The sequence below is a fragment of the Babylonia areolata genome, chromosome 5, assembly GCF_041734735.1.
Source record: "Babylonia areolata isolate BAREFJ2019XMU chromosome 5, ASM4173473v1, whole genome shotgun sequence".
In the NCBI taxonomy this organism is placed as follows: domain Eukaryota; kingdom Metazoa; phylum Mollusca; class Gastropoda; order Neogastropoda; family Buccinidae; genus Babylonia; species Babylonia areolata.
This window is the reverse complement of record NC_134880.1, coordinates 1965816-1978486: the sequence shown is the minus strand read 5'-3', so window position 1 is coordinate 1978486 and position 12671 is coordinate 1965816. Positions and strand designations below refer to the sequence as shown.

The 12671-nt window shown below is 44.3% G+C and overlaps 1 protein-coding gene across 6 annotated transcripts in view; it reads right to left on the bottom strand.

The window, feature by feature from the left end:
* Positions 1 to 12671, bottom strand: part of LOC143281856 (DENN domain-containing protein 4C-like) — a 103785-nt gene that overhangs the window by 48104 nt on the left and 43010 nt on the right. For all 6 annotated transcript variants that reach the window (XM_076587102.1, XM_076587107.1, XM_076587106.1 and 3 more), the window contains 6 exons: positions 12097 to 12153; positions 10335 to 10404; positions 9412 to 9581; positions 7995 to 8306; positions 5795 to 5850; positions 3220 to 3364 (listed from right to left, as the gene is read on the bottom strand). In XM_076587102.1, coding sequence (XP_076443217.1) covers positions 3220 to 3364; positions 5795 to 5850; positions 7995 to 8306; positions 9412 to 9581; positions 10335 to 10404; positions 12097 to 12153 — 810 coding nt within the window. The remainder of the gene's footprint in view (positions 1 to 3219; positions 3365 to 5794; positions 5851 to 7994; positions 8307 to 9411; positions 9582 to 10334; positions 10405 to 12096; positions 12154 to 12671) is intronic.

The following is a 12671-nucleotide window of genomic DNA, read 5'->3' as shown; positions in this document are numbered from 1 at the left end:
CCGCAGGGCAGCCCTCTCCTCCACAGGAATGTTAGAGAGGCTGAAAATGGCATCACGCCGCGCTAGCACAGTATTGAAGTGAAGGCTGGTAGCTGTGTCTGCAGCTGCCGTGAGACCAGATGCTACCCTATTGCCAAAAGCGTGTAACCTCTGGTCGGTGAAGAGGCCCGGCGGGACAGAGGAAGGAGACCCCTTGTCCTGATTAACTGGACACTGTTCGCACAGGTCATTGGCCCTGTGAAGGAACGTGTCGAAGGTGTACGCCGTGGAAACCTCGAGGGGGCAGCGGCGGGCCAATTTGTCCCACTCTGCTAACGTTTTAAAGGATAGGTTAGCTGAAGTGGGGAAGGTGGTGCGCTGTGAGACCAACATCCTGTCCTGTGCGGAGGGCTCTGCTCCGCTGTAGGCAGGGTGGTCCTGCGTGTACCAGGACCCCAACCCTCCCTTGTAGGAATCTTTAAGAAACTTTCCCGGGGAAAAGGCGCCCGGGGCAGAGAGGGACTCCCTGCCTAGAGGAGGGATGGAAGCAGCACCCCTGACAGTGCGGGCTGACTTAATAAGCCATACCTGCACCATTTCTGGCACTCTGAGTTGCCTTGTGGTTCTGGAGTTAGAGTCACATGGCATAAGGAGGGTCAAAGGTAACAAAGTAGCCTGAGGGACTGCTTCGGCCTACGTGGCCCTATTGGGGAGGGTCAGTTCAAGCTCGGCAAAGTCCGGGTTTGGTTCAGGCTGGTCCCTAGGGAGGCACGGGCTCAATCTGTCCCCCCTGGGATGTGGGCGAAGAGTGCTCATCTGCTTGTTCGTCCTCATCCGAAGACTGGGGCTCCCACTCTTGTTCGCAGTCCATCCCCTGCTGGGTGCCATCCCAAGTGGATGTACCCACTGGGGCGTCCTGTGAGCTGTGGTCAGCCCATCGGGATGAGCTGGGACGATCCCGAGCCGGGACCATGGCCGCCACTGTTATGTCCTTGACACCTGAAGCGGGTGGGGAGCGTGTGGACCGTAGGTCCAACCATGCTTGGGATGGTGGGTGCCACACCTTTTCAGAGAGGGCGTCCCTGGATGCAAGAGTGACCCACGAGTGCTGTGTGGGGACAAACACCCACTCATCTCACTGTAGGACCGAGGGCTGGGCAGGTGGGGACTGCCGGCTCCGCCGGGCCGAGTAGGGCCCCTGAGCAGCCGTCGGTCCTGACAAGGAGGCCGTTGTGACCGTGGTGGTCACCTGTGGGTTGACAGAGGCCCGATTTGTGGACAGAGTGGCAATATTGGTCGAGGAACTCGACCTGACCGACAAGAAGTCGATCCCACTTGTCGGGGCTGTGTGTGTCACCCTGTGAGATGTGCTGGGTTGGGTCCGGTGGGGAGCGGACAAGGGGCTGGCCCTTGGTGCTCCCGGCAACCCAGTGTGCATCCTAGATGCGCCCCAGTACGGGTAGAATGGGGGTAACTACCCGTGGGCACCAGCCATACTGTGACCCAAACCCCAAGGGTCACTGGTGCATTGACCTCCATGAAGGGAACAACCTGGCCAAGTCGGAGGGAGGTCAGGTCCGACTTGGGTGTCAGTCCCGCCCGAAGACGAGCGGGCTGACTGCCCGGAACCGCCTGACACGCACGGGCCTCCCCCAGCAGGGGAGACCGGCCGGATAGCGGGAAGACCTGCAGAGCAGGTTGCCACGCGCCCCGAATCCCCTCCCGTGGGGAGACTGGGGTGGCTTGGCCCGGGGTGGGCAAAGTAGAGATCCCCCCCCGGAACCAAATTTTTCTCCCCCCCCAAAAGGAGGTGGGGGAGGGGGGTCGACAGAGAAGGGAGGAGGGGGAACAACAATGGGGCACGTGAGGGCCGTCTCCGAGTGGGGACCCGGGTAATGGCCGGGCGCGGCCTCCCCTCGGGAGTCCGCGCCTAGCTGCGAGTCCCCACAGCACGGAGATGACTTGCCATTCCCCCCTCTCCCTGCCTCGCGCTGGGACACCTCGGGAGGCGACGCTCGTACCTCTTTCCCCCCGGTCCCCTTCATGACCGTTTTACTGGTACGAACGTCGCCTCCGCGATCAGCGTCTAACGACGCATCGCCGCGGTCCGTATCGGGAGGAATCATGAGCTCCGGGCCTGGGAGAGTCTCTTACCGAGTCTCAATCCCAGCATCATGATTCCCTGCCTTCGTGGTATGGCACACGAGGCATGGAACCCGCGCTTAGGCACCCAGCGAAAATCCGACCCCCAACAGAGAAAGGAAAGACAGGATCGACTTAGAGGCAGAAAAAATCGAACGAATCGAGGGTGCCGAGTCGAATCGAGTACACAGAATGTAAGAATACAATAAACACAAGCCGCATGCAACAAAATAAGGCCAAAAGGATACGCTGAACAGCCGAAAAAAGCGTAAGACGAGACAGAGCGTAAACCTGACAAGATGGCGTGGAGAGCCTTGGCCAAAGGAATGATTAAGCGCTTATAGTTTTTAGAGGCGTTTGATTGGCTGAGAGCGGTGGGCCCATCTTTTCACTGTTAGCCGCGCGAAATTTGGCCAAGCAGAGCAAACCAATAGGCCTAGTTTGCATCAGTTTGACATGGTACAGTATATGACACCAAAAATTCAGTTTGAAACAAATGAACAAAAGTGATAATTGGTTTCTGACAATAACAATAAATAATTCAGTTTGAAACAAATGAACAAAAGTGGTAATTGGTTTCTGACAGCAACAATAAATAATTCAGTTTGAAACAAATGAACAAAAGTGGTAATTGGTTTCTGACAGCAACAATAAATAATTCAGTTTGAAACAAATGAACAAAAGTGGTAATTGGTTTCTGACAGTAACAATAAATAATTCATTACATTATAAAAAAATTTTAAAAATAAAAAAAAACACAATACAATCTACTGACTGAATCTCTGTTTTAAAGATGATTACAAACCCTTAGACAATAACAACACATAAGAAAAAGCCAGCTTCAGCTGTGGATAATACCACTAACTACCATCCAGAGATCAATATACAGTCTTCACATAACAATTATTAAACTTGATTACATCACCTTAAAAATACAACAACAAAAAAAGCAATTTTCTTTAAAACACAAGTCCCACAGAGAAACATAATTACAGCAGCTTAATTAGTAATACAACAAATAAAAACAAATTTGCTATCAATATTTTTTTTTTTTAAAACACCCAAAAAAAACCCCAAACAAGCTGTGTATTGACTGACAGAAGTGACAGCCTCAGCCACTTCGGTGAGAACAGTGGGCCTCAGGGAGTGGAGGAGGATCTTGTTCTCCAGCAAGGTGTACATCAACAGGTTCATGCACAGCTCGGGGCCCAGGTTACGCAGCAGTGTGATAAAGGAGGCCCCGCTGTGGTCAGCAAACAGCACACACATTGACATGGGTCTCAGTGCATGCAGCCGTGTCATGTACAAACATACAGTCAGAATAAACACCAACACAGCTCCCAACACAGTCAGTGATGTTGTGTACAAACATACAGTCAGAATAAACACCAACACAGCTCCCAACACACTCAGCCGTGTCATGTACAAACATACAGTCAGAATAAACACCTACACAGCTCCCAACACAGTCAGTGATGTTGTGTACAAACATACAGTCAGAATAAACACCAACACAGCTCCCAACACATGCAGCTGTGTCATGTACAAACATACAGTCAGAATAAACACAAACACAGCTCCCAACACACTCAGTGATGTTGTGTACAAACATACAGTCAGAATAAACACCAACACAGCTCCCAACACACTCAGTGATGTTGTGTACAAACATACAGTCAGAATAAACACAAACACAGCTCCCAACACACTCAGTGATGTTGTGTACAAACATACAGTCAGAATAAACACCAACACAGCTCTCAACACACACAGCTGTGTCATGTACAAACATACAGTCAGAATAAACACCAACACAGCTCCCAACACACTCAGCTGTGTCATGTACAAACATACAGTCAGAATAAACACCAACACAGCTCTCAACACACACAGCTGTGTCATGTACAAACATACAGTCAGAATAAACACCAACACAGCTCTCAACACATGCAGCTGTGTCATGTACAAACATACAGTCAGAATAAACACCAACACAGCTCCCAACACATGCAGCTGTGTCATGTACAAACATACAGTCAGAATAAACACCAACACAGCTCCCAACACATGCAGCTGTGTCATGTACAAACATACAGTCAGAATAAACACCAACACAGCTCCCAACACACTCAGCCGTGTCATGTACAAACATACAGTCAGAATAAACACCTACACAGCTCCCAACACAGTCAGTGATGTTGTGTACAAACATACAGTCAGAATAAACACCAACACAGCTCCCAACACACGCAGCTGTGTCATGTACAAACATACAGTCAGAATAAACACCAACACAGCTCCCAACACACTCAGCTGTGTCATGTACAAACATAGTCAGAATAAACACCAACACAGCTCCCAACACAGTCAGTGATGTTGTGTACAAACATACAGTCAGAATAAACACCAACACAGCTCCCAACACACTCAGCTGTGTCATGTACAAACATACAGTCAGAATAAACACCTACACAGCTCCCAACACAGTCAGTGATGTTGTGTACAAACATACAGTCAGAATAAACACCAACACAGCTCCCAACACACTCAGCTGTGTCATGTACAAACATACAGTCAGAATAAACACCAACACAGCTCCCAACACACTCAGCTGTGTCATGTACAAACATACAGTCAGAATAAACACCAACACAGCTCCCAACACACTCAGCTGTGTCATGTACAAACATACAGTCAGAATAAACACCAACATAACTCCCAACACACTGAACAGTATCATCAACTAACATACAGTCAGCATAAACACTGACATAGCTCCCAACACACTGAACAGTATCATCAACTAACATACAGTCAACATAAACACTGACATAGCTCCCAACGCACTGAACAGTATCATCAACTAACATACAGTCAGCAGAAACACTGACATAGCTCCAACACACTGAACAGTATCATAAACTAACATACAGTCAGCAGAAACACTGACATAGCTCCCAACGCACTGAACAGTATCATCAACTAACATACAGTCAGCATAAACACCAACATAACTCCCAACACACTGAACAGTATCATCAACTAACATACAGTCAACATAAACACTGACATAGCTCCCAACGCACTGAACAGTATCATCAACTAACATACAGTCAGCATAAACACTGACATAGCTCCAACACACTGAACAGTATCATCAACTAACATACAGTCAGCATAAACACTGACATAGCTCCCAACGCACTCAGTAGTGTCACATCCAGTCAGTATACACACAGAACAGCAAAAATCCCATATAATGCAACTGTGCAATAAAAAAAAAAAGAATTTAAAACATTTTCTTTTTTTAAGAGAGAGAGACCATGTTTAGCATGCAGTTTGCTCAATTAATGACACTTTAATCAATCACTCACAGGCAGTTTGGTGCCTCTGTTTAAATCAATGAATCTGGTCAGAACTTCACTTTAACACTAACACTAACACACACACACACACACACACACACACTTGCAACTACACATATTCACACTTGCAAGTGAGTGGAGACACACACATACACACTTGCAAGTGCACACACACACACACACACTCGCAAGTGCACACATACATACACATGCACAAGTGCACGCATGCGCACAAACACACACACACACAGACACACCCTAGACACAGACCAGAAAGCCCAGAGCCTGCCCTGTCCCTGGTCACTGACCTGTGTGGCAGTGGAGAATCCTCTGGCATGCACAGTGACAGGGAGTCTTGAGCCAGCTGTAACAGGGCAACAGTCACTACGCTGAATGCAGACACATCTTACCTCTCTTTCTGCCAGTACTGTGCCAAAACAAAACTATCAATATCATCAACATGGCACAGATCTCAACAATGAATACAGGCACATCTTAACTCTCTTTCTGCCAGTACTGTGCCAAAACAAAACTATCAATATCATCAACGTGGCACAGATCTCAACGCTGAATGCAGACACATCTTACCTCTCTTTCTGCCAGTACTGTGCCAAAACAAAACTATCAATATCATCAACGTGGCACAGATCTCAACAATGAATACAGACACATCTGAACTCTCTTTCTGCCAGTACTGTGCCAAAACAAAACTATCAATATCATCAACGTGGCACAGATCTCAACACTGAATGCAGGCACATCTGAACTCTCTTTCTGCCAGTACTGTGCCAAAACAAAACTATCAATATCATCAACGTGGCACAGATCTCAACACTGAATGCAGGCACATCTTAACTCTCTTTCTGCCAGTACTGTGCCAAAACAAAACTATCAATATCATCAACATGGCACAGATCTCAACAATGAATACAGGCACATCTTACCTCTCTTTCTGCCAGTACTGTGCCAAAACAAAACCCTCAATATCATCAACGTGGCACAGATCTCAACACTGAATGCAGGCCAATTACCTCCATTTCTGCCAGTGTTGCAACAAAATCAAACTATCAGAATCAATTTCACTTGCAGAAAAGATGCCAACTTGGTTAACAGAAAACCTTATTTTCTCCTTTTCATTCATGCATTCGATGCAACATTCGGCTCTAGCCTACTCTGAAAGCGTAACTGGATTCCCTGCTCGATTCATAATAAACTTTTCTTTTTTTCTTTTTTTTTTAAGTAAGTCAAACACTTTTTCATTCTACAGTCATAATACACAATCATGTGTTCTTCACAACAAACATCCTTACCTCATTCACAACAACACTCATTAAAAAAAAAAGAAGAAAATAATAGATATAAACATAACATGTTGCAAAAGATGTGAGTTAAGTGCTCTCTCCCTTCTCTCTAACAGCACTTTAACAAAACAAACTTAATCTAAATAAACTCCACAAATCTTTCTCCCCTCTAAAGCTTTTCCCTCATTCACTGTACCTTTTCAAATTTCACTTGTGCCAAGGCAAGGCCAGGAATTTCATTACATTACACAAACACAACTTTTGAACAAACACCATTGATTAGTGGTCTCCAAAACGAACTCTTCCCTCATTCATGCATTCCACGCAAATACAAACTTTTAAAACATACCATAAAAGAGTGGTGTTTCCTCCACACAAATGCAACATACATTACACAAACCATAAAAGAGTGGTGTTCCCTCCACACAAATACAACATACATTACACACACCATAAAAGAGCAGTGTTTCCTCCACACAAATACAACATACATTACACACACCATAAAAGAGCGGTGTTCCCTCCACACAAATACAACATACATTACACACACCATAAAAGAGCGGTGTTCCCTCCACACAAATACAACATACATTACACACACCATAAAAGAGCGGTGTTCCCTCCACACAAATGCAACATACATTACACACACCATAAAAGACTGGTGTTCCCTCCACACAAATACAACGTACATTGCACACACCATAAAAGAGTGGTGTTTCCTCCACACAAATGCAACATACATTACACAAACCATAAAAGAGTTGTGTTTCACATTACACACACCATAAAAGACTGGTGTTCCCTCCACACAAATACAACGTACATTACATACACCATAAAAGAGTGGTGTTTCCTCCACACAAATACAACGTACATTGCACACACCATAAAAGAGTGGTGTTTCACATTACACACACCATAAAAGAATGGTGTTTCACATTACACACACAATAAAAGAGTGGTGTTCCCTCCACACAAATACAACATACATTACACACACCATAAAAGAGTGGTGTTCCCTCCACACAAATACAACATACATTACACACACAATAAAAGAGTGGTGTTTCACATTACACACACAATAAAAGAGTGGTGTTCCCTCCATACAAATGCAACATACATTACACAGACAATAAAAGAGCGATGTCAATGAGCAAACTCTCCCTTCACTCTCAACACACTCCTTCCTCCCACTTACCTGCACCAAGATGCGTGGGCGCTGAGGAGATGGGTAGGGCACGTCATACATGAAATGGGAAATGTGTCGTTCAATGGGCACGGCGTGGGGGCCCGTGATGGACACTTTGTACAGCTGGGACAGGAACTTCTTGAAGGCATCGAAGAAGGGCCAGTGGGACAGCAGGCAGATGGCCTTGCGCACGTGCACCGTCTTCTGAATCTTGTACTGCTCGCGGATGTGCTTGTTCTTCAGGCCCAGCTGTCGCATCTGCATGTCCGTCAGCTGACTCTCTTGGTATTCTTCGTAAAACGATACGGCAGCACCGTATGCCTGGCATCAAAGAAAAACTCAGTCAATAACCTGGATCTCCAAGAAGCCATACTGGCATGCTATCTAAGTGTTGGTGCGTAAGAGTGTGTGTGTGTGTGTATCACAATGTAAGAATTGGATATGAGCTTGGTGAGTGCTCAGTCAGCTGCTCTGCAATATTAAAATGCCGCTCTCTCTGTCTCTGCAACAAGTTAAGTTTTGTCTCTGCACAGACTGTGTTCTTTCTAGTTCTTTTCATGAACCTGCATGAATCTTCAGACTGTCACTTTCACAGCCAAAGGAATCTGGATGCGAATATATAACAGGCAGGCATGATGGTTACAGAAAAGATACAATTCTTTTGTATGACTTCACCTTCTATCTCACCTTTCCTATTCAATCTTTTACAGAGTAGGAAATATTGTTTATTTTGTAATAACTTTGTACAGGTTATAATTCATATTATAACAACTTTGTTCAGGTTAGGAAGCATCACAAATATAGTAATAACTTTTTTTCTGGTCAGGAAATATCAGTTATAATGTAACAACTTTGTTCAGGTCATCATTTATATCATAATAACTCTGTTCAGGTTAAGAAGCATCACTTATGATTATATTGTAATATTCTCTTTAGGTTAGGAAGCATTATTTATATTGTAACAACTCTGTTCAGGTTAGTAAGTATTTATATTGTAACAACTTTGTCCAACTTTATCATTTATATTGTAACTTTCTTCAGACTGCCCTGTTTTCTCTCCACTCATCAGCTCCCACAACAACAAAATAAACATATAAATAAACGAATGGGTCAGTAATTTCTGATCAAACTTCTGCTATGATTTTTTACAACAAATACCCCCCTTCTAGCCCCCACCCCCACCAAAAAAAGCCAAACACACACATCCAAACACATATCCACATCCACGTCTACGCCCCTCCCCACTTATTAACACACACATTCATTCACACCATACACATCTACTTGAAAAACAAAACAAAACAAAACAAAACAAAACCAATAAAACCCCAACAAAACCAACATTTTTGTTGAAAGACCATTAGAGAAGTTGAAGTCAAGAGATACTACAACACTGTCTTTCAGTTTCTCAACCAGTGATCCCGACCTTTTCTCCTCCAGCCAGAGTCAGGATGAAGGTGGAGAACCCCGGCAGAGGGTGGATGGCCTTGGCAGACCAGCACTCTATTGTAGCACCCATAGGAAGACAGAACATGGGCACCGACTCCGGAAGAGGGAAGTCAACGTAATCCTCCTCTGGGTACCGACCCAAAATGGCTGGAACAAAAGGGACAAACAGAGCTTTTTTTCTTTTTTTTTAACAAAGCTTTAAAAAAAATGTATGTGAATTTTACATCACAGTATATTTAGGACCAAAGGACATATACATTATTCATTACAAGCCACATCAGGCAGAGCTGGTGTATTCCTCTCATTATTCGTAGCTGAGGCTTCTGTGAGGGGGAACGAGAGAGGGTGGTGTGTGTGTGTGTGTGTGTGTGTGGGTGTGTGTGTGTGGGTGTGGGTGTGTGGGTGTGAGTGTGTGGGTGTTTGTGTGTGTACGCAAGTGAACGCATATGTTCTGTGACTTATTTTTACTTCAATACAACTTCATAAAAAAATAATTAAAAAAGAATAACTATATCAGGTAATTTGTAAGAAAGGTGGGAGAATGATAAAATCCTAATAAAAGTAATAAACTGCTTTCTCATTTAAAAACATATCTAAAAAAAAATTAAAAGGATAAAAAGAGACATGAAAAAAAAACACACAGTACATTTATCCTTCACTGTTTTCAGCACAAATGAAGCACGGTAACATAATCCTAACTTTTTCACTGATCACCACTTCAGACCCGTCACATGCTGACATACCTACCCCAGCACCCATAAGAACACCACACACAGAGAGGAACAGCCTTCCCCTTCACCCTACTTCCCCCCCGTCTCTTGGTCATCTGACCAATTATCCAAACAGCACATGCCTGACACTGTGCTGACAACATAAGAATGAGGAAGGCGGAGCACTAACTTGGTTTGTAGGCCAGGACGTCATTCTTCACCATGGCTTTTTTGTAGCACATGTAGACGTCCGACCCCACCTGAAACAGACACCATGCAGCCTTCACCTTTGGTTCAGCACACAATGGGTCATCCCACCTGTTCACCACAAATCACACTGGTCATTTTCAAAATTAATGGGTCAGGAAAACATACCCCTTTCTTCCTCCTCTGCTGGCCATCCTCCATGCCCCCTCCCCATCAACACACTGTGGATTTTCATTCATACATTGTTTATTGCACTCTTTTGTATATATACATACAGATATGAAATGGTTTAAATGTGTGTGTGTGTATGTGTGTGTGCAAGCGCACGTGTGTGTTTGCTGTTCTTGCTACAGCTGTTGTTGTTGTGTTGTTGAGTGATGCCCAGGAAATCTTTCCTGTTCAACCATACATGACAGATGTCAGGAAACAGACACTGTGATAAAAACAGAGTGGACACCAGTGTTGGTGTTCTGGGGAAATGTGTCTTCCTGGCTGACCACTGTGTCAGCCTGTTTCCTGTGAAAAAAACCCACCTGAATGGATGGTTTTCTGGTTGAGTTGTGCAGTAGATTTTCTAAGATTTGCCACTTTTCATGTGTCTAACTGACAATAAGCAGTGTGTGGTTTTTTTTTCTGTGTGTGTGTATGTGTGAGAGTGTGTGCGCACATGTGTGCGTGTGTAACTTGAACTGAGTTTGTACCCCTGTGTTGAGGGATGCACACAGCGTTGATGCACATGCTTTGAGTTGGATATCAGTTATTATCTTACCTACTGAGCTGAAAAGCTCAGAGATCTTATCTTTCTCTGAGTCACATATGCATGCATGCCCTTATATGTGCACACACACGCACACACACACACACACACACACATACACACATGCACACACACTGGCATCACAGACTGTGTTCCAGATCAGTTCACAACTGACATACAAGCGACAATAGCTTGTTTTCTGTGCACATCTTGAGGTTGCTGATGGTTTGCAATGTTCGTCTGCTTGGTGTCAAACTACAAAGGAACAACAGTCATAATTTTTTTCTTCCTTTTTTTCCCCAGTTTGCAACTGCAGTCATGATATTTTGCAAGAGTGAGGGAAACCTACAAAAGGCCTTTTGGTCTGACGGACTTGCTGAAAAATCAATAAGTCAAGTGACCAACTGCCTGCCACATCGTTGGGTCATTTTCAATTTGTATGCATCAATGACCGATGACTGACTCCAAACCTAAGCCTTGCAATTAAACACAATATTAATCCAAATTATTAGCTGGTGTCAGAATCAAATGTGTTGACTTTTCTCCCACCAGAGTTAACAAAGTATTTCACGATATCCAGTCATAACACCACAATCATTTCAGTATAATCATACACTGACAGATTCTCCTTCATGCCTACGTTTCCATATCACACAGTAAAAAGAAAAATAATCTACCACCTAAGCATTCACAAGTTTAAATCACCATCATCAATGATACCCATGTCATTGTTTAGCATCATCATCAATCTCTCAACAATCTATCACCTAAGCATTCACAAGTTTAAATCACCATCATCAAGGATACCCATGTCATTGTTTAGCATCATCATCAATCCTAAGCATTCACAAGTTTAAACCACCATCATCAATGATACCTATGTCATTGTTTAGCATCATCATCAATCTCTCAACCAATTGAGAACACCATGACACAGAGGGAATACTGTTGACAGTCAGCAAGAAACAGCCCTGGAGCTGGAACTTACCATGCCTTTGTTCAGGTTCTTTGGAACCTGGTGATAGGTCAGAGGGGGGTCCTCACCCTGCACGCAAACCACCACAGCAAGTCACTGCTTTGTGAACATCTCCGTGTGGGCCGTGTGTGTGTGTGTGTGTGTGTGTGTGTGTGTGTAGTGCATGTGTGTGTGTCTGTGTTTACTAGTGCTGCATCTGTCTACAAAACTCCCTTCAGAAGGGGCTATGGCCTAAACCTACCTTCCGGAAGTCCCACGTTCACTCGTATATACAAGTGTGCTGTTATTTGTTTGACAAATTTCGTCCAGCCATCTATGGAGCCATACCCATTTTCCAGGCTTTCATCTAACTGGTACACCCACATTCCTACTTAGGATTTGTGAATATGTGATATGTAAAATTTACTGCATTTAGGGGATATATTTGTTGGTCTTGTAAACTGTGCTTTCATATCTTCAATGAATATGTTTTTATGACTTTTATGATTCTTTTATACACATCTATTTCACTGTGTGTGTGTGTTTTGTTCGGTTTCTTCCCATATTTTAAGTACTGGATTTGTAAAGCACTTAGAGCTTGCTTCAGC